This window comes from Mustela lutreola, chromosome 7, assembly GCF_030435805.1.
Source record: "Mustela lutreola isolate mMusLut2 chromosome 7, mMusLut2.pri, whole genome shotgun sequence".
NCBI classification, from domain to species: domain Eukaryota; kingdom Metazoa; phylum Chordata; class Mammalia; order Carnivora; family Mustelidae; genus Mustela; species Mustela lutreola.
In genome coordinates, this window is record NC_081296.1 from 135,179,322 (window position 1) to 135,202,659 (window position 23,338).

At 44.2% G+C, this 23,338-nt stretch overlaps 1 protein-coding gene across 36 annotated transcripts in view; it reads right to left on the reverse strand.

Annotated features, from left to right (window-relative positions):
* The window catches only part of NRXN3 (neurexin 3), a 1,566,681-nt gene that overhangs the window by 1,439,880 nt on the left and 103,463 nt on the right, over window positions 1–23,338 (reverse strand). For 30 of the 36 annotated variants that reach the window (XR_009355806.1, XR_009355805.1, XR_009355804.1 and 27 more), the window contains one exon: window positions 9,237–9,266. The exons of the other annotated variants lie outside the window; for them this stretch is intronic. Coding sequence is in view for 26 of the 30 variants with exons in the window: in XM_059182676.1 (XP_059038659.1) it covers window positions 9,237–9,266 (30 nt within the window). In the remaining 4 variants the exon portion in view is untranslated. The remainder of the gene's footprint in view (window positions 1–9,236; window positions 9,267–23,338) is intronic. 36 annotated transcript variants of the gene reach the window in all.

Here is a 23,338-nt window from a genome sequence, read left to right on the forward strand (position 1 = left end):
TGAGTGTGAACTTAACATATTACACCGTGTATGCTCTCTCCCAATAAGCGAGCGAATGAAAAAATAAAAAATTCCTGCTTGTTCACCCGCAAAGAATATTCTCTTCCCAGCATCGGAGAATTTAAAGGGTGGGCGATTTGAACTCAAGTATTACCTGACAGTTTCCCTTCAAGATAAATTCATAAAATTACAGATACATGAATATGCTGAACACTGAATTTATTTAAAACTTTAGGATGTGAGGTAGCTGTTACATCCGAAAGCCATTTTCATACTGCTGTGGACCGTCACCGAGGTGTCGGAGGTCCGGCCCATGTCTGCGTAGCTTGTCCTGTGTCCTCAGCACCTGGTCCTGGCCCAGCACATCGTTGGCTCTCTGTCAGTATTTGCCGAATGGTGACTAAACATCACTTTCCTGATGTTACAGCAGACAATACGCTAAATTCAGAGGCACGGCTCCCTGGACTGTATTCTTTTTAGTATACTACGTATGCAAGCCACATGCAAGAACACATTCAACCACGATAAACCTGTAAATACATATGTGAAGAAATTATACCTACACCCAGATACACTACACTTCCCTGCACACCAGAGAAATAGTCCATGACATGTACAAGCCCAAGCACACAAGGCAACACATTTGCTTGTTTTCTTATCAAATGTTTTTTCTACCACGTTACCCTTCTGGATTCTCGCTTTATAAAAGAGATGTGGCATAAGCATGTCACAATTGAATTCAAATTCAGATCCTTTACCTGTCGATGCTATCAGTTAAGTTTATGTGGGTCTACCTAGAGATCTACAGTTGAAAATTATCTATCCTCTAAGATTAACCAACTCGGTTTGATTAAAGTCTATACCTCTAAGATGAACCAACTTTGTTTGATTAAAGGCTATACAAGCAGAGCACTACTCAAGTTCAAGGAGAAAGTGTTTTATGATATATATACACACACAGATATAAAATCTGTGCATAATCAATTAATCCAAATTGTTAATTGAGAAGGAAATAACCATGTTGCTTGGAAATCTGAGCAATATTTTCCTTGATGTGGTCAATTGGAATTTAACTGAAACATCCCATTGATCCATCACACATTTTACTAATAAATCTGCTCACATTAACATTTTAAAAAAAAAACAAAACTCCAAGAACAACTGTTCTCAAAAAAAGTCTTCACTGTCCAATGAAAAATTTCTAAACGAGGAAATTTAAAATAAACACTTCATATTTTTAAAGCACAATTTCAAAGACATCAATGTCAAAAACACAGAGTTGCTAAAATCAGGCCATTTTACTTCTATGTTGAAAATAAATCTATTTTCCCCCGCAGACTTTCAAAACCTTAGAAGGGGGGGAAAGAGGCAGGAAAAACAGGCTTCTTTAAAAAAAAACAAAGTGATTTTATTCATTGTCAAGAGGACAGATCACTGGTAGATGAGAAAGAGATGAGGCAAGAGATGGAAATGTAATATTGCCCCTATTTTATTATAATTAGATATTTATAGAGCACAGATGAGTTTATTTTCATAATTAGTAGCTGGCATTGCATTTACTAATTTGCATAAACAGTTGGCTATCAAAACAGTAACTTCTTTGCAGGGCTTTCTGGTCCTAGCAGGGACTAGAGAGGGCTCAACTCCTCAAACCAGCTTTCTTAATATTATTATCAGCAAAATACAATCTATATGGAATCACATTCGAGTTCATGTAGCTTGATTATCTCCTTCTAGTTTGGCCAATATTGACTAGTTCAGGACTGGAAGGCAAATGATCAAATCTACATAGGGAAAAATACATGCAAATAAATTGAAAGAGATCTTTAAGTTCTAACAGATTAAAGTAGATCTTGGGGTCAACACTCTCTAGTCCAGTAATAAAGGGCTCTGTAAAAAAGAAAAAAGAAAGTAAATGCCACCCTCCGCTGCCCTCGGGATTTAAAATTCATGAAAACTTCTTGGCCATTGTTGCAGTCTGTGACTGCTCTTCCTGATCATTCTCAGCATTTGTCGTGCCCTCCACAAGCATGCCTACCTTGCTTAATAAAAACAACTTCACCCAACACGTGGATCGGGCTCCCCGGCAGCAGTGCTGAGGGTAGGAAAGTTTCCTTCTCCCTGACCGCTGCTACAGGCAAAGAGAAATGGAATCAAGGCTGCTGCCAGTGACTGCTTCCCACCACTGACGTTCCATGAGAAATCTTATTCCTTCTTCCTCAAGCCAAAGGTCAAAAGCTTGTAGCTTGTGGCCTACAGTGTGTTCATATATACATATATATATATATACATATGTACTTAAAATGAAAGATGCCATAAACTTATATTTTTATAAATTTTTATATTTATTTATATTCATAAAGTTTACATCTATTTATATTTATATACTTATAAATATATATAAACTTATATTTTTATAAATTTTTATATTTATTTATATTTATATATTTTTATAAATCCACTTCCGGCTTTTCTTGAGGATCTCGGGACACTGGGCATGCATTCTTTGTGGCAGCAACTAGCAAGAGCAGAGCAGAGCCCACCGCCCTTGACGCGATGTGTGCTCCCCGCCTCTCTCTGTTGCTGATCTCACACCAGGACTTTTCTTACACGGGATCTGCTCCTGAATGACACCTATCAGGCCCCTGTTGACATGGAGTCTGCAACATCTACCCCAGGTGCAGTTTCAAGGAAAAATATTTGCCTAACCCAGAATGGACAATCCCTAAGTCCATAAGAAAAAGAGGATAGAAGCTAAAACACACTCAACATTTAAACAAAGACTGTCAAAATCAGGTCCAAAAAGCTGACCAAGGCGGGTTGCTGTGTACCTCCCCTACTCAGTCACTTCCTAGTAGTCAGAATGGCTTTTGGCTCAGGGCAGCCCAAAGGCTTCCTGAATGTGGCGATGACCATCACAGCCTGTACGTATACACATACATCCCACTCTGTCTCGTAGATTTCACGTCATGATTCTTTCCATTCTGCTCTCACTGCTTTGCTGCTCAGCTTTGAAGAATGACAAGATCTGAGGCTTTCTTTCCTCTGACAATCTCCTAAGAATAAATCCAAAGACTTTTCCTGCTTTTATTCTGATGCAATCCATCTGGGACCATTGCCCTCTGTCATTTGCACACACAGGGCCAAGAGAAGGCCTGGGTGAGGAGAGAAGTGGAACCACAACATTTGGCCTCAGTCCATGACCCACTGGGGCTTCTTGGCTCAGGCAGTTGTGAGGCTGAGGAGGCCAGTGATAAGGGACACTGGTTGGTGTACAATTCTGGACCAAATACGGAGCTAAATGCAGTGTAAGTAACAGAAATGACCAAGATGCAGCCTCTGTCCTGTAGGGAGAGGCTGCCCGAAACACACAAGTAAATTGGATTAAAGGCACTTTGGCGCGGAACTTCGGTAACAGAAGCACCAAGTCTGCCACACCTAGGAGGCTTGGCTTTAAAGTGTGATAAGGAGAGGAAGGGTATTCCAAGGACATTCAAGAAAGAGGGCAGAGCCCCGGCCAAAGACTAAAGGCAGGAAACCATAATGTGAATTCAGGCAGAGTGAGTTGTTGACTTCAGGAGACAGGGGGCCGGCAGGGGTGAGAGTGTGCAGTGGAAGGTATTATAGAAAATAAAGCTGGGGAGGCACACTGACAATTATACAATGAGAATCCTTCAAAAGCTTTTGAACAGATGAGCTACATGATCCGATTTAATTTTAATTTTGCTTTATTTTCACTTTTAGGAAGATGATTGACAGCAGACTAAGAAGGATTAGAGATTTGAGTCCCTTCCACATGCACCCTACAATGCTACACACATCTGGACATTAACAAATGAATATGTTTGCCTTCCACATCCTTGCCCATCTTGCAGAGTGGAGTGGTCCAGCTCCCCAGTAACTCTAATAGAAAATATTAGAGAGATATATGAAGTGCGAGCTCACCTCCGAATACAGCACTCAAGGACAGACAGCAACAACTAGGAAATGAAATCTCTGTGCGATTTCAATGGGCAGAACAAAGGTGAGGAGGAGTGGTTACCGGAGAGAGAAAGAGAATCAGTAAAGCTAGCAGAAGAGGAAAGGTCCAGGAAGGTTTCGCGGTACCCTATTTGGGGTACAATTTTGCATCTAAGATTAACAGGAGAGAAGATTAAAGGTACACTAGGCCATCTTAGGGACGACTTCGAAAGTGAGATAGCTAATTCTGCATCCCAGGTGGAGGACAGCAGAGCGTAAGTAGTTCTCAGTTACTGGACAGCCTGGAAGGGGCAGGAGGACGAATGAGGCTTGGGCAAAAATCAAATAAGGGCTACCTGGGAACTGAATGAGGGTGTTGACAGTAGAGATGCACGGGATAATCCAGAGGAGAATCTCAGTAAGATCTCTCAACTGGTCACCCAGGACACAGAAAAGTTCAGGAAGGATAGAACGCGATTCCTGGTTTTCAAGTCTGGGTGATGAGGAGACCGAGGGACCATGAACGAAAATTGGGACGTTGCAAAGGGAAGCTGATACGAAGGTTGACTTAGACACACTGAGGTCACAGCAGTGGAATATTTACAGGGACCTGTGTTACAGAGAATGCAAAGTGGCAGGCTGGAACCTGAGACAGGTCCATGCCAGGAAAGCAGCTGGGAGGGACATCCGTGGAAGGCATCCTCGGATCGAAGACAGGCCGTAGGAGCAGAGGTTAGGGGCCCAGATTCTGAGTTTCATTTCCACTTAGTAGCCAACTGACATAGCAAACATAGCTCTCTGAGCCTTGTACTTCTCCATAAAGCCGCGGTAACACCATCACCTACCTTATACAACAGGTGTGGGGAGTAAGGACAATAAGACGTAGAAAGCACAGGGCACAGTTGCTGGTACAAAGGGCATGCTCAGAGGTAGCAGCAGTAGCCAGAGAAAGAAAAGAAGGTACCCAGGTGCAAAAGCAAGGAAGATCTATCTTCTGGGACGGTTTAGGGGATCACAGAGAGAAAAGGGGAGATTTGGAGGCGGGGGAAGGGAAGAAGACAGGAAGACTCCCTCTTGTGTATTCTCGCAGACGCCAGTGAGAAGAGGGGCAGAGGACACACAGTTACATGCTTCAGAAGGGCTGAGTCCTCAGAAAGGATTGGTAAGGCTTTGCCTCTGAGGAGATCTCTGGCAGCCTCTGGTTGAACGAAGCAGAGAAGCGGAAGGGGCAGACACAGATGTCTGCTTCCACTCAGCCTTCCTCTGCCTCTTCTCCCTTTCCCACCTCCTTTCCAAAGGCTCCAAGCTCATAATGCGGTAAGGGTTCCCCGTGACAAATTTCTGAAAATGAGCCCTCCTGTGGTTAGTGTAAAAAGAATAGGCAATCAGCTGACTTCAAAGTGGAAAGACCCAAACTGCTTCCAAGGTAACCATACATAACTTGAAAAATCCAGAAAAGCATAAAACTCAAAAGAGAGATGGCCCGTTCTCAGACCCGAGTCAAATCAGCACGTTCAGTGAGCTGTCAGCCCCTTCAACATCCTCACGCCAGAATTCACATTTCCTATTCCTGTGATTTGCCAGTCTTTGCAGCAAGCAGCGGTACGCAGCTCCACGGAGATAGGGCTGGAGAGTGAGGAGGGAAGAGAAGAGAACCGGACGTAGATTCATATTTATAATTTATCAGTTCAACTCTCCCTTCGCTGCTGCCCAGCTAATCCAACTTGAGCTGGTGAGCCATGTTCTTGGGCTCGGGTCTCCGACAGCTTTGACTGAGTGAAGGAGTGAGCTGTGCTCTCCCCAAAGGTGTGATGCTGAAAGCCCGGTCAGAGCACTGGAGCAAGCCCACCCTCTCTGCGCCTCTCCTGTTCCCTGCCTACCTGGCAAAGGTAGACTTTGGAAGTGACAGTCCAGTGTTACCTTTCTCCATGCTCTTCCGATGGAGGGCACTGTCATTCCCGTGTCCTTACACAGCTCTTCTCAGTCCCACCCTTCTTAGCCCATTGCCCCCAGTCAGGACATTTCTACTCCCCCAAATGCAGGAAACACAGAAGATAAAACAGCAATACATACGAATCCCCCAAATTTCACATTAAATTTAAAGCAATACACCACTCCTCTCCCCTTTCTTATCATCCTCCCCTCACAGATGCTGTCTCAATTCCAGGTGTCTCCAGGAATGAAAACAACAGTATGGCATCTCACATCTCCCCTGTTCCTCTGAACACTGACCGGGACAGAATCTCAGACAATTCCACATTTAAGTGAAATAGTTCTGCATAACTACTTTCAGAGTCCCCCGTTTCTGCTAGAAATAGCACGTCATAATGGATAAAGTCCCATCCTGGATTCAGAGGGAGGCAGGCCAACTCGGAATGAACCCCAACCACCGAACATGAAGTGCACTGAAGGGAAATGATAGCATTGGCTTTTTATTTATTTATTTGTTTAGTTGTTGTTAAAAGCACTCAGTTATAATCTGGACTGTATTAATCAGAATCGACAATTCCCCCTGGAGGCATGAATATTGCAGAAGGCAGATTGATAGTTATAATGAGAAAAATAAAATCATCTCTACCTTTACTTCTACCTACAGAAATGAAGTGGAAGGTCCAGTTAAGTAGAGGAAGCATGGTGTCCACCACGGAGGCGGTGAGAGAAAGAGAGAGAGAGAGAGAGAGAGAGAGCAGGGAGAGGAAAACATCAGCACACTGCAGACACACAAATAAATATAACAGACACCACAAAAACTCACAACAGTAAATGCAACAGCACAGTATCTTGAGAAAGCAGCACAAGACAAATGCACAATGTGAAGCCTAAACAAGCCAAAACAGCTTTGCCAGCTGCCCTCATCAGCTTCACGCTTAAGCTTTCCCCATTTGTTTCTTCCCAAGCCCGTCCTTAGAAACACGGTAAAGTCTGCATGCAAGAGCACTGGGCAGCCACATGAATGTGAAACTGAACACACTTCACTGACGTAAACTTGGTTTGGGAAAGTCTCAACAAAGCCAAGTTCTCCGGTGGCATTTTCCCACCATTAACATGAGTCACGGCGACCAAGAGTGTCACATACATGTACAAGTGGTGCACACATACAACACAGGTAAGTATTCCTGGACATACTTTCGGGCATCAGAAACCAATGCTGGAGATTCCGTGGGAACCAGAGAGAAATCTTTCTTTCATGGTGAAGGAAGAGGGGAAGAAAAGCAGTGGAGGTGGGAAGCAGGGTTGACTTCTTGGGCAGTCGTCACAGGGCAAGAACAGAGAAGGGAGTGGGATGGGGAAAACATGAGTGGAGGGGGATGCAGTCAAAGAACCTTCCCCAAAACAGATTAAACTGCAAGTTGCAACTTAAACACTTAGAGACACTGACCACCCAGAAGAATTCTGCGTCCTTTCTTGGAAATCTCTTTAACGAGGAATTCATGGTATCTGTTGTGTCTGTCATTCTTTCATTGCTTCAAGACTCTATTTCTAGAAAGTGCTGGACTTAGCCCAGAGCATGCTTACATGGGTATGTGCGAATTCTCTGCTCAGGTACACATCATGCTGGGGGCCCAAGAGAAACTGAGGAGGGGGTGGGAGAGTGGGGGGAGGTAGATAATACAGATTCTCCACATTGTTGTTCAGACCAGTGTGGAGACTGAGCTATGTGGGAACTTGCTATCAAAGTCAGGCCAATCAGATTCTAGTAATTCAAAGAGCCTGGGGCATCCTGGTTTGCAGAGAAGTGCTTAACTTTCCCAAATTCCCAGACACCAGGCTGACATCCAGTGCATCCTCTCTACTCATATGTACTTCATAGTTAGCTGCTGTCAGCAGATAACTTCCCTCATCCTCAGACAAGGATAATGAGGCTTTATCCCACTCTCTTCCAGAGCTCCATCTAACATTGCCGAAGTCCCCTGACCTCCTGTCTCCAGCTCTGTTCTTTGACATTCACTCTATCCCAGACCGTATCTTCACTGAAAGTCAAGTCCGCATCGCAGATCTTGGCTGAGCTCGGGAGGATTCAATTCTATTGGGAAGGTGTGCTTCCTCATTACGCTGTCTTGTCAAGTCAGGATGCCCTCAACTGCCCACCACCACAGCTCCCTGGACATCATAAGCAAACTTCTCTCAGCCGTGGGTGGTTTGTTGATCTGAGCATACTCCCCTTTACAGCAACACCAACTGATGGGTCCAGTGTAATTGAACAGGGAAGGAAAGCGACCCTTCAGGATTGCCTCACCCTCCTCAAAATATCGAGAAAAACCAGACAACATAGATGGGCCCCACCTTGCCCTTTCCTTTGGTCCTCCAGAAGAGGTACCATTGTCCCATGTGTTTTTTGCAAAGAAACAGATAAGAGAAATTGAAGTACAGTCTTTGGGTGTCAGGGCAAGGCAGGTAGACCAATCTGACAATCATCCCAAGGCTCAGAAGAAACACAATAGTAGCAATTGAACAGTGAAGGAAAAGACAATTTTAAGTAGGCTCAGTTCTCAAATCCTGATTTAGGCTGATGATGTGGAAAATTTTTATTTAGGAGAAAAAGGCTTCATTCACAGCCCACCCTGTGCTTAGCTGAGCTGAATTTCCTGCACAGCTCATTCCCTGCATATTTGAATATTTTAGGTTGCAGATGCTGAATTTACAGATCTTTATATGCAGTTTTCTTCAGGGTGTATAATGAGTTAGAATCCTGCCATGAAGACATTAGCATGTTCTTTGGGTGGTTTTTGCTTTTATATAAAACTGAAAACAGTCAAACCCCCAAGGGCTTCCTTTGACCATGTGGGGCTGAAAGTCATTACAGTGGGCAATGGGATGGAGGGGAAGACAAAAAGCAAACCTTTACTCAGAGTGAAAATCAGGGAGAAGCCCAGCTCCTCTCCTCCAACCACAGGGCCCCAGCATGGGGCCCGGGGAGGAGCAGGAGGAAGTTAACCGCTCTGTTGCTCGGAAATTAGCTCCATTCAGCCCCATTATCGACGCCGTCATGCCTTGTTTCATGCTTCTCTCTTGGAGGCAGCCCGGCAGGGCCAGTGCCCGGGATGACAAATGGTGGTGCAGAATGGACAAGCCAAAGGGATGATGGGGACAGGAAACCAAGATGCATCGGGAACGGTACCCCCCACCCCAGGGTGGCCTGCTGCCAGCCTGGCCCACAGCGGGAGGGACAGGCAGCAAACGGCCTGCCAGCAACAATGAGACTCCGAGCGGCCAGCCAGAGGCACGAAGGCAAGCAATTCGAGGCAGCTGCAATGTTGCAAGCACCAAGCACCTACCTTGTTCGCTCATCATGAGATGGGAGAGGCCTTGAGGAGGGAAAGGAGGAGGAAGGGGTGAGGAGGGAAGGGAAAGGAAAAAAGAAAGAAGACAAAGTTAAAATTCGCAACGCAATGCAATCATCTCTTAGTTGACAAGTGTAAGGAGTGGCAGGCCTTCACACACACTCAGGAGCACACACCGAGGCTCAGAAGCCGGGCAGCACAGCAGCGGCCTTCCATTGCAGGACGGCCTTTTGTTGGCTGGACTGCTCAGGGCCTCCTCATGAGAGCCTTCCTCTCACCACACTGCTCCATGCGATGCTTAGGTTTGAAATAAATCTATTAAAGATTCGGTCCCTCGGGAAGGAGACTCAAGAGGGGAGGCCAAGCACATCTCCTTCTCTCTTTTAAACGGCTTTTTGCAGTAATACATGGTCACTGTAGCAACACTGGAAAATTCAGAAAAGAAAAAAAAAATCTGTTGTAATCCCACCATCCAGAGGTTCCTGCCCAATTTTATTTTTTAGGTACTGTATTCTCTTCTCCAAAAATGGAATCATGCTGGACATATTAAATGAGTTCTTGCTTGCAAGGGCGTCTCAGGCAACCTGAAGCTACTTTTCCCTCTCACCTTTGTCTTAGCCCAGGGACAAGCACATCCCTGCCCTCTATGGCCTCCACCCCCCTCCCCCACCACCTCATCTCAGAAGGTCTCTCGCCCTTGATCAGGGAGACGAGCCCAGCACTGAATGGGTTTAAGAAGGTACACAAAGTCCCAGTGAACAAACAGCACAACCTCTGGCTATGTTCTTAAGGAAGTCAAACAAGGCTATTAAGAGCTCATTATTTCAGGGGAAGTAAACTCTGATAAATCTATTAAAAGAAAAGATTTCCAACCAGTATCCAGAAGCACCAGTTTGCTCTCCCATTGCTTTTATTATTTTAACAAACTCCAGGTCACCCCAGAGAACCTTTACCCAAAGTGAAATTCAGGGATATACAGGATTAATAAAGGAGGAAAAAAAAAATCTCTGAAGTATAGAAATCCCCAAATGTTTTTGGAGATTACAAGAGATTTAGAAAAGTAATCAGAGGAAAATATGGGTCAAGCAACTGACTTTTAAAAAGATCAATGATATATTAAATACAAAGATACACATGCCGTAAATGTCGTGGAATCTAGTTTTTAAACAAATTTCATTAAACTATAATCATATTTTAAATGCACATTTCTGGCATTCATTTCTCGAGGCCCTGGATTAACACTCACAGAGGAATGGAATCATGCCAAAGTAAGCCGTTCTCATGATTTGTTTAGTTTAAACAAAAAAATTTGGCCCTTTTTGAGAAAAGATGATAAGGAGAGAGAACAAAGGGCCCTACATTTGGCTAAGAGAAACCTCAGCAGGGTCACTATTCCTCCAATGCCTGGTATTTCTGGACCAAGCCAGAGCCCTCAACATCCAGATCAAGAGCACTAAAGGGGAGAGGCTGAGGCAGCCAGGTAGGGTGTATGGAAAGATGGCTAGTTCACAGGAGGGTCGTAAGAATTAAGAAATGAGAATAAGAAGATCCAAGGAGATACCTAAGACTAAAAGAAAGGGTTAAAAATGAAAAGAAAATAATACTGTATTATGTATTTCCAAGTTGCTAAGAAAGTACAGTTTAAATGTTCTCACCACAAAAAACAAACAAACAAAAAACAGGGATTCTCTGACAGGATGGAGTGGTAAACACTCTGGTGGCAATTGCTCTGCAGAATTTAAATGTATGAAATCAACATCTTGTACACCTTAAACCTACGCAGTGTTATACATCAATTCTATCTACATACAGCTGGGGGGGTAGTTTACATTTTTTTTTTTTCAATTCAAAAATGAAAGGACAAACATTTCATACTCACAATGAAAGATGTTTAACAGCTCAGAGAAGGAGAAGCGGTATAGCCTCAAATAGAGATTTCAAAAAACGTACTGAATGAAGAGTAAACAGGACATTTGGCCTAAGGGGTGTGAGAAGCCCTGGAGAAGGGGAGCCCCAAGTAGGGGCTGCATGTGTTTCTTTAAAGCCGCGTTTCCCAAAGCGTGTTGCACTGACCACCTACATCAACAATCTGGGGATGCTTCTTAACAGTGAAGAGCCTGAGCCCCACTGAGGAATCTAATACCTTAGAATCTTGGGGAAGAGTTTGGGGAAGGATCTGAATTTTAAGCAAGTTGCTCGTGTGACTCCCATGCTCACTAGAACTTGAGTTGCATATAAATCAATTTTTGGTAAATTAAATTGTATGATAAATGCACTAGGAGGAATTGGTTAATGGAGCCCTTTAGTGGATCCTTTTGTGAAAGAAGGAATACTTTTAAAATGCAAATAACCCACCACCTGTGTTTTTTAAATTCAAATATGTACTTATCAGGCTTTATTAAGCTGCAGGATTGCAACTCCAATGTTCGTATTCTTCAACTTGTGAGAATCTTAAATAGAAATATTTGGCCAATGCAGATCTGGGATCCTGATGTTAAAACTGGTTTTGCAGACAATGAAGGAAAATGGACAAGAAACAGGAAGGTGAAAGGGAGAAACGATGCAACCATAACATGGGTTAAGTTTTGCTTTTGGAGAAGGAAATTTTATTCCCCTTTGAAGAGCTTTCACATCAGTGCCTGCTCTTGTCCAAATCTATCCTCAAAGCTTACAGAATTAAGAACTGGAAGTCAGGAATTCCAGAGTATCTAGGTCTGTTCTGAAATTATTTCTGTCCCCTTCTATCCCCAGACATTCCTCCCTGCTGTTGAAAATCGAAGGCACTCCCTCCAAATGAATGGAAGAACCAAGAATCCACCAACCACATGATTCAAGCACCTGCCATACACAAAGACTGGATGAGGCAGTGGAGATACGGAAAATATGGTAGATGGTCACTAACCTCTAGGAATTCGTAGTCTAAGTGGGAAGATGTTATGTGTTTATATTTACATAAACATGCATATGGTATGTATTACTGGCACCTAAGAGTGAAATATAGGGGTTAAGATCAAGGACTTTATCAACAGATGAATAGATAAAGAAGATGTGGTATATATACACAATGGAATACTATGCAGCCATCAAAATAAATGAAATCTTGCCATTTGTGGTGACGTGGATGGAACTAGAGGGTATCATGCTTAGCGAAATAAGTCAAGCCGCGAAAGACAACTATCATATGATCTCTCTGATATGAGGAAGTGGTGATGCAACATGGGGGCTTAAGTGGGTAGGAGAAGAATAAATGAAACAAGATTGGGAGGGAGACAAACCATAAGTGACTCTTAATCTCACAAAACAAATGGAGGGTTGCTGGGGGGAGGGGGTTGGGAGAACGGGGGGTGGGGTTATGGACACTGGAGAGGGTATGTGCTATGGTGAGTGCTGTGAAGTGTGTAAAACTGGCGATTCACAGACCTGTACCCCTGGGGATAAAAATATATGTTAATAAAAAATTAAAAATTAAAAAAAAAAAAAAAGATCAAGGACTTCAGAGCCAGATTTGAACCCTACTGCTATGACCGCAGTCAAGTTGCTCAACATCTCTGTACCTTGATATCCCTATCTGCAAAATCTGGATAACAACAATGCCAAATTCATAGATTGTTCTCAGGATTAAATATACATACAACTGGGCCTGAACATGGTGAGGGCTTTACAAGGATTATTATTGTTATTTTTATTATGCCATAAAAACACACTGGCGTGTGGGTCAACAGCAGGCACAATGCCTGGCACACAGCCGGTGCTCAGTACCTGTCTGGTGACTGAATGAGGAATGAATGAATGAATGAATGGATCATTCCTACATGTCCAATGATGAATTCAGGCAATAAAAACCACAGGACTGTAAGGAGGGCCCTGGATGTACAGGAAAGGTTTTTGGAGGAAAGTGAGATTTGAAACAGATACTGGAAGGTGGTTTAGGATTTAGAGAGATGGAAGACATTCCAGGTAACACCACCAGCTAGCTCCCAGGGCCACAGAGTGAATTCGTAAGGACTTCCCTATTCACTGTTCCCAGAGCACCTAGGACACGCCAGGCACATGGTAGGCGTGTAATACATGCTATTCAAATAACAATAGACACATATAAACAGTTCATGTAAGGAAGAAATGAAAGGTGATCTTAAGGATGAGAATAAGAACCACTGTAGGAAGGCCTTGAATTTCAAGGCTAAGGAAAATAGACTTGATCTTACAGCTGATGGGACACAGTGAGGGTTCATGGGCAGGGGAATGACCCAGGGAAAATGATGTTGAGGAAGATTGCTTTGGCAATGGTGTGGACAGGATAGATGAGAGGGAAAAGAGACAGAGGCAGAAAGATCAGTCAGGCGGAGGGTCTAGAGTAGAATCATGGTAGTGGGGAGGAAAAGGAAAAAGAGGATCCAACAGGCTTTGGGTGACCAATGAGATGCTTCAGGGGAGGCGTGGATGGGAGGCTGAGTGAACGTTGTCAGAAACAGGAAGGTGGGGTGGGCTGGGGGGTGAACGGGGGACCAGGGCAATGATGAGTTCTGTTTTCGGCACGATGAGTTGAGGTAACAGAAGAATCCCTCAAGCAAAAATGTCTACGATGGATCTTAAAATGTAGGACTAATGTCTGTGAGAACGTCAGGACAAGTATCAGGGTGTATCACAGCCCCTTCCTGGAAGAAGGTCAGTCAATGAACCCTCCAAGAAAAAGGGGCTCGTGGACTGAGTCTTAACTGGGAGAGATGGGACAGGTATTAAGGTATTCCGGAGGTTCTTTTTTTTCCCCATCGTATTCAACATTAAAATAAAATTTTATATTCAAAAAAGAAAAAGGAACTATGTGGCTTTCAAATATAGATACAGAAAATAATGCTCAAAAAATCTTAACTGAGAAGGATATAATTAGTAAGGGAAAAAAAGGAATCTATGCTGGATGTGTGTGTTATCTGTGTGGCTGATGAGGAAGGGGGGAAAAGGAAGATTGGCCTTCCCATCAACCACAGAAACAGAGGGTCAGCTGCAGCCCTCTGGACTACATAGCCGGCCCTGGGACTAGCATCTGGCTGGGTCTGGAGTTTGGCATTGAGTCTGGGTGTGATGCTCCAGAAAAGAATGGCCTGGAACTGGGACTCAGGGAAGCAAAAGAGACAACATCTTTCTTTCACAACAGTCTCACCATGGGCTCTGGATTTGAATAGATCCTCAACTAAGACTCCAAAGCCAGCTCCATAAAAGCTCACCTTCTGGAGGTGGGCAGGGAACAGGAGGTAGACTCAGAAGAGTCTTTGACAGGTGGGATACTGAGAATTGCCAACACTGAATTCCTGTGGAACTATAATGCCTTAAAAAAAAAAAAAAATTACCAAAAATTTGAAAGCAATGGACGTGTCCATCTAGATGTCACGCCCTGACAGAATGCTGCCCTAGCTAGATCCAGGGACCATTCTGGATCCCAACAAGATGTCTGCTATGTACACCTATCCCCTCACTCTTTTTAGTGCTTTATTCCACCCTTCTTGTGCCTACCTATCTCTGTGCACAGGCTCTCAGGGCAGATGTAAGAACAAGAGAAAAAGATTACCAGTCGGTAAGATATACAAAATTGAAACTGCCTTAGAACAGACTGCAAATCATATGTAAATTATATGCAAAATATACGTATGGCCCTCTAAACTCTGCTACGTCCTTTGGGAAAATCCCCATGGAGATAGCAGCTTTTGCAGCTTGGGAGAATGGAAACGGCTATGAAAGCAAAGTCATTTGTAAGCAGCTGTGGCCATCATGAAGCCCGTCATGAGAATGACTGATACAGAGAATAGAAACCATTTACTGAAACAGGCAAGAGGAAGACGCAGTGTTCAGGAACCAGGCCAGAAGTTGAAGGCCTTCATAATTTAAGCGAATATGGTTTCCCCCTCAAACCTATAATATCCTACCCACCTCAGATGGTTCTCAATCCATCCTACTTTCCTTCATTTTGCCTGAGTAAGTAGGGAAAGTATTTCAAGGGAAGAAGGAAGTCACTCATGGGGTTAAAAAAAAAAAAAAAAAAAAAAAGATTCAGGGAAAAAAAAAAAAAGGCAAGTTATCTCTGCCAAGACTTTTCTTTCATTCACTTTCAGGGTAACTTTTATCCCTGTTTAAAATCCACATATATCATCTCTTTTTCCATACTGAAGTAGAGAAATTAAATGTCACTAATTGCTACAAGTGCCAAGTGCTAACGTTGAATTCTTATGAAGCCACAAGGACTTTTTAAAAGAGTAATTACATAAAATCAGAAGGTAATAGAAACATTCATCGATATTTCCAGAGAAACTAAGGAGATCGTGCATGTGGTAGGGGGTGGGACCCAACCAAGAGAAGCCACAAGTGACTGTGGCTATAAGCTGACTGGGAATTTGGAAAAGAAGGAGAAAGAAGAAATTCACATGTTAACATTTTAAGCACTTAAAAGGGGAAATCTGGTGATCTTGGGAAAAAGAATAAGGACTGCCCCTAATATCTGCTGATGGTTCTTATAGACAAGGCATGGCTATATGTCACCTCATTAAATATAACTCTATAAGAAAGGCATTGCTGTGATTTTGATTTTACAGGTAAGGAAACCAAGACCTAGAACCAAAGTCACACTAATTAGTGCGGGGTGAAGTGAGGATTCTAAGCCAGCAGATGGACTCTCCAGACGGTGAGGATAACCATAACACTAGCTACCCGGCCTCCTTCAGTGCTGGTGGAGAAAGGAGGAGACATGTCTTGGAGAATTCAGCAGCAGAAAATACGCCTGGATACTAACTCAACTTCATTTATGACTCTGGTCCAGCATGATATAAGGAACACTGCGGGGAGCCCATTTAAAAGGCCACTGTCTCCCTCTCCCTAAGCCCCACCCCCAAGATTCTACTAAAACATGAAGCTTTTCCTTTGGAGGCATTTCTTAGGGTTATTAAGCCATCTCCCCTCATTAAAATGCAAATCTGAACAGGAGACACACTTGGGGTCCCGAGTCATTGACCCCGCTCCACATGTGATATCATCAGAAAGCCAAACTAAAGATCTTCCTTCAAAGACAAGGGCAGCACGGGGCCTTGTATGTACAGGAAGGACAGTGACATGAAGTCACAGGTTGAAGAAGCCTGCCACTGTGTATAGAAGAAAGGACTCAGAAGACAGGGCAGGACAGGGGAGAGGAACATTGAAAGGAAGAGTAGGTCTGAAAGAAACCTCCATCTACTTCCATAACTGTGCCCAAGACCAGCCCTTCCCTGGGCAATTCCCTGACCTTCGTCATGGACTTCAATGTCCTTGTTCCATCAGGGCTTCACTAGTAGCTTGTATCAGAACTTAGGCCTGCTCGACATTCTGATGAGTCACCTGGCTAAAAACATTAACTGGCATGTGTCTAGATGTTGTGATGAACTAAAGCTGAAAGGAATAGCTAATTTGTTAGGTAATAAAATCAGGGTCCAAAAGGATATAAGCAGGTAAAAGTGAGATTGAATCTTAAGGGACAAATGTAAATACTGACACTTAAGCACAATCCCCCACTTTACCTCAAAATAAAAAGAAGACAATAGTGCTACCTCTTCTCAACACAGAATGTACCAAACCTAGGGTTTTGGTTCAGAGAATGGTGCCATACACTAGGAAGGACATTGACAAGGTAAAATGTGTCCAAAGGAGAAGAAAATCAAGGAGTTCAGAAGCATGTCACGTGCAGAATGGCTGCAGGAACTGCCACACACAGCCTAAACTAGAACAAGCTAGAAAAACACAGAACAACTTCCTTCAAGTTATTTTTAAAGTTGAACATGCAAGATATGAGGGCAAGCATATTTGGCCAGAACACAGAGTCAAGTAATAGGGGAAGACTCATATGCCAGAAATGCGGCAGAAGAGTCAGAGTAGGGTCTTTGGAGATAAACTTCCAACTCAAAGACACTATGCCTTTATGAACCAAGATGATCTCCAACGAGGCCAAGAAACTCTTGGGTTGACTCATATCAAACTGATAATTGACTACTTTTGGCCTATAAAAAATGACTATTTTAAATGGTTCAAACTAATACTCTCAGATCACCACCCAGAATCAAAAAGGTAGAGACTAAACAAAGCTTCTGTCAATCACCTAACAGGGATCTGAGCACTTGGGACAATCACCTATTTACATATATGTTTCTGGCTTTTCCATGAGCCTTGAACAGTACTGGGGATGAACTGAATAGTTAGACTGATGACAAAGAGAGCCTGTGCTTAACTCTCCAAGGCAGGACCCACCCAGGTCCCAGCTTCTGAATTTGCCCTTCCATGATGCCACTGTGTGCCTTTCTCACCACTAAGCCCTTTGTAGGATATAACTATGCTAGTGCACTCACTGTTTGCCTCTGGACCAACGCTGTTCCTACAGCCTGGTGACTGGACTGAATAGAAAGTATTTCTTCCAGTTGTCACCCATGAATCACTAATAGCCCCTGCATGGTGTCACCACAGGGATGAGGAAAATATGCAGCACCTTCCCAACCTATTCCATCTCTTGGAGGGTGGGGAGGTGGGTTGGGGTTTCCTCGTGCATGAATACAATAGAAAGAAGAGAAATGGAGGCACTCATGCTTATCACCCTAAGGGTTAAAAGATCAGTGACTGTGGCTTTTAGAAAAGACTCTTCCCAACGGAGAAGTTCTTACACTCCAACTGTCATGAACTTCTCTAAAACTGTTCTTTATTCATAAATGACATGAAGCTGGAAGGGCAGCGGATGTGCTAGATGAAAGAACCTTACCCTAACAGATCATGGCGTGTTGGATTTTAAAAATCCAGGGTTGAACTGAACAAAATCAAAGAATGATCCAACTAAGTCAAATAAACCATCATGCAGTGTAGGAAGGGGTGAGAAATGGTTTAGCAGCAGTGCACAAAAAACAGTCAAGGGGCACCTGAGTGGCTCAGTCATCAAGCATCTGTCTTGGGCTCAGGTCATAATCCCACGGTCCTGGGATCGAGCCCCACATCAGGCTCCCTGCTCAGCAGAGAGTCTGCTTCTCACTCTACCTCTCCCTCTACCCCTGCCCTCAACTCATTCTCCTTCATACAAATAAAAAATCTTTAAAAAAGATCTTTAATGACTTTAGTTCAACATCATGTTATAGTCATTAAAATAATAAGGAAAGGTATTTGGTGCCACCATTAATAGATGGAGGAAGTCTAGAAAAGGGGAGCAGTGGGATCACTCTATAATGAACTGGCTGGGATAGGTCCATAATACTGTCTGTGGTATGGGCATGCTTCTTTGGAAAGGATGCAAAAAAATAATAATAATTTTTTAGAAAACAATGACCTGGATGAAAGAACTTAAAACCCTTGTATGAGAATACCCAAGGAAACTGGAGATGTCTTGGCTTTTAGGGGGAAAAAAAAAAATCCTTAAAGACCAAAAGCCCCGTCTTCAAACACTGGGAGTGTAATTAGATCTATTCCGTGTGTCTCCAAGGGCTGGAAGCAATACAGGTGGTAAAAGCTAGAGTGAGTCAGAATAAGGAAGGCTTTGGAACATTCAGTGCTCTTTAGAACGGGATGGAACAGCAAAAGGAGCAATGAGCTTCTCGTCACTGCAGGGGTTCAAGCCAAGTCTGAATGAAACCTTGTAGAAAGAGATTCAAACATCAGGTGCATAGAGAGCCTTGAAAACATTTTGGATCCTTTTCCATCCCTGAAATACTGTTTCTAACAATAAAGTTTTATGAGGACATACAGTGTGGTAGGTAGTGGAGACACAGGCATGGATACATCTCTGTTCTCAAAAAGTAAGACACCCCATGTCCTTCCAAAGCCCACAGTAGTCAGCGAAGAGGCTTGTGGGGAATAATACACAACTGACTGTAATGCATTATGATGATGGCTCTATAAGCCCCATCACCTAAGATGCCACCGGAGCTCAAAGTAGTGGGGTCATTCATTCCATCCTTCCTTCCACCTGCCCCCCTAACTTCCTGTCTTCCTTTAATGTTTAAAAGGTAGAAAATAGTGGTTAATGCTGGAGCATTAAATTCCTTTACCTTCCAGATCACCTTCATTAAAACAGTGGTTCTCAAACTTTGGTCATATCAGAATTCCCTGGAGGAAATGTCTTACTTGAATGAGCCTGGATCTCCGTTATTAGTTCTCTAGGTGATTCTGATGCTTACCAAACTTTACAAACCACAGCTCGAAATCCTCCAAAACCTGAATTCAGATCCCAGCTCTACCTCTTACTAGCCATGGGCTTCGGAGCCGATTAGCTCTTCCATGCCTCCTTCCAGGACACTGTCTTCTCAGGATCACTGTGACAATCATGTGTAACCATGTATGGGCAGCACTTAGCGCTGCTCAGGGAACACAGAAAGGGCTTGAAAGGAGGTAGTCACGGCTCTTATTATTCAGAAGACTGGTACATCTGGGCCTTCTCTCTGCCCCGCCTCCCACGTCTCACCAGTTTTCCAACTAAGTGGCGGCATTAGCAGACCACCTTCTCAGTGCAGCCCCCAAGGCTTCCCTCCAAGGTCATAGTCATCTAAGTTGCCCCACAAGGGACCCACTGTCCCCAACTCTCCATCTCCCAGCTCCTTCTGAGACCCAGCCCACAAACGGGCAAGCTCAGCCCAGGTCCTTCCCAGACCTTGCTAAGTAGGTCTACAGAGGGGGAGGGTCTCCGAGGCTGTCATAACCGAGCTGTACGATTTAACCAAGTTACATGGAAGTTCTCTGGCCTCAGTTTCCCACCTGTTCAAGGAGGGAATTGGTCTAGAAGAGTTTTTCTTCTGTGGTCTCACCAGTGGTATTTTGGGATACAGATGTTTGAATGAGACTCTTCCGTACACCACAATGTATTCAGCATGCATTGTTTTTCCTTAAAGCCACTTATTTCTGTGCATCATCGAGCAATGAATGGACACTGCACACGTTCGGCAGGACCGGGGCGGGAACAGTACTATCCCACTGAGACTACATGATATTTCTAATGAATCTTTCCAGCTCTAACTCTGACTTTGCCGTCCAGAACTAAGAAACAAACCAGGACCCTAACCAGCATCCCAGAGGGTCTGCCTTGCCAAGACAGTAAAGATCATGATTTTAAAATATTCTAGAAAAAGGCACTAAGGCCCAGTGGTCTGCTTCCTTAACTTAGCTACAGCCGGAGGCAGGCTGGGAAGCAGCTCCCTATTCACACTTATTCATCAAGAAGAGCTACAGCATGATACGCTCTAGTGGGTAGAAGAAGAATAAATGAAACAAGATGGGATTGGGAGGGAGACAAACCATAAGTGACTCTTAATCTCACGAAACAAACTGAGGGTTGCCGGGGGGAGGGGGTTTGAGAGAAGGGGGTGGGATTATGGACATTGGGGAGGGTATGTGATTTGGTGAGTGCTGTGAAGTGTGTAAACCTGGTGATTCACAGACCTGTACCCCTGGGGATAAAAATATATGTTTATAAAAAATTAAAAATTAAAAAAAAAAAAAAAACTAAAAAAAAAAAAAAAAAAAGAAGAGCTACAGCAGCCAAGGGGGTCTTCCTCGGCCCCTGTGGGCAACTGGCTGGAAGCTGATCACTGTCAGCCCAGCCAAGGGCCCCCTTCCAATCCAATTACACACAGCCCTGGTGGATTCCCCACTGCCTGCATCCTCCACTGACCCGAGCCCAAGATGGGCACTGAATAAAATTCGATTACCTCCCATCTCAGGGTGAACCCCTATACAAAAAGCAGACTTTTTTCTGAGAAATGAGGAGTAAAACTAAGAGCTGAGTCCCAAGCACTATTTATTCACTGACCCAGTATTTATTATTCTATTCCCACTACATACTGGCACTGATCTGGACCCAGAGCACAGAATGAATGAACAGGAGTATATCTCTGTGGAGTGTATGTCCTGCTGGAACTCACCATGAGTGATCTCTCGGGCCACACACACCAGGGTTTGCATCCTGCTCTGCCACTTTTTACTGGATAAAACTGGTGAGTGGACATCCCTGAGCCTCAATTTGCTTGTGTGTGGAATGGGTCTAATAACAAAATCTACCTCCTGAGGCTGTCAAAAGAATTAAATGATGCATGCCAAAATAGTATTTAACTCCTGGCTCAAAATACAAGCTCAATGAATGCCAGGTGTTTTCCCTAATAAATAAAGGAGAAAAGCAAATGGGGCTATTGCCCAAAAGAAGAGGAAGGAAAAGACAAAATATGTTATGCTTAGCACTGGAGTTAGGAGCCTTACGTCTTCTGTAAAAGAGAAGGCACTTTCCTGATTGCTATTGCCTGAGTATCTCAGTTGGAGGCCGAATCATGGATCCTCAGAATGAAAGAAGCCCGAGAGGCCATCTGATTCAAGCCTTTCACATCAAAGAAAAGACCCTTAAGGCCCAGAGAGGTTTCATGACTTACCCAAGGCCACACAACCCCCAGGGAAAGTAGCAGAACTAGAAGGAAACAGAATGACAGGGCAGAAATCCCAGCTAAGTTTTTTAGTCCTGGTACCTACCATACCGGGTTCTGACCCTGGGCAAAGGATCTAACATCTTGGAGCCCTAGGTTCCTCATCCATGACGGGTGCCTGGCACACTGTGGGACCCTGTGAATATCGGTCTCCTTGCCTCCCTCCACTCTTTGGGATTCCTTGGCCTCATTTCAGAGCCGTGGTGGCCAGGATCTAAGTCTGAGGGATCTCATCATTGAGAACATAAAGATCAGGACGGATGGAAGAGAATGTGTCACAGGGAAGCATAGCAGATGTCTTTTGAGGGGCTCTCCAGCACTGGGAGCACGCCTCCGAACACTGTGGGAGACCAGGACAGGCAAAAGAATGTCTTTTCTTTTAAACTTCTCTGAGGCCATCTTGACCTGTGAAATGAAAACGTGTGGAAAGGATCAAATGAGCTAACTTAGAATACAAGCTAATTTACACATGACTTACTATGTGCCAGGCACTGTTCTAAAGACTTGACATGCGTGAACTCACGTAACCTTCACAAGAGCCATGTGAGGTAGGTATGTACTGTCCCCATTTTACAGATGAGGAAAGTGGGACCCACAAGGGGAAGTTAACTTAAACAGCACCTACTGTCTGGGAGAAAGCCAGGATATCAACCCAGCCATCTGGCTCCAAGTCTATGCTCTAACCCAGGGGTGGCAAACTTTTTCTGTAACAGGCCAGATGGTAAGTCTTCTAGACTCGTCTCGCCACACAGCTACTCCACTCCGCCTTCGCAAAGCAAACCAGAGACAAAGCAGAAATGAAGAAGCGTGCCTGTGTTCTGATAAAACTTTATGAACACTGAAATCGGAATTTCATAAAATATGTGCATCACAAATTATTCTTTTGACTGCTTTCAACTATTTATAACGTGAAAAGCCATCTGTAGCTCAAAGGCCCTATAGAAGGAGGCAACGGGTTGGAGTTAGCCCCTGAGCGCCTGAGGGAACCCTGTGCTAACCTGAGCTACCCTGCCTCACTTTGTAAACTCTTACATGGAAAGTGCCGGAACAGTGATGGTCACAGACTCAGTGGTCAGGAAGTGTTCATTCCCTTTCCCTTCCCTAATCCCAGTCACCCTCCCAACCCCTGTGTACCCAGAGCCACGTTGCACTGTGTACCCAGGAGAAGAGTGGAGAAACCAGCAGTCATGTTGTGGACAGCGCCTTCCTCAGTAGACACAGCCCCGCTGGCCCCAAAGAGGAGGATAAGCCGGGCACTTCAGGTCAGTGGGTCTCAAGTCTTGATGTGTGCACACCTGGGTGTCTTGGTAAAAAGCAGATTCTGACTCAGCAGTTCTGGGGTGGGGCCTGAGATTCTGCTTTTCTAACAAGCTCCTGTGTGAGGCCAGTGCTGTGGTTCCGAGGGTCCATCTCTGAGCGGTAAGTTCTAGGGCAAACCTTTGTGTCTATCACACAAGTCAGACACAACAGTGCTGCGTCCTGACTTTGGGCTCAGCGTTCTTCAAGCTGGACTCCCCGGAAACAGGGCAGGGCTCAGGATAAATCACCAGGTCCGGTCTCTCAGGACAGCCCCAAGATGACTGAAACTGAGAGGGAAGACACCGAGGGCAGAGATCAAGAGCGGACAGAGAGAGGCTCCAGCAGAGG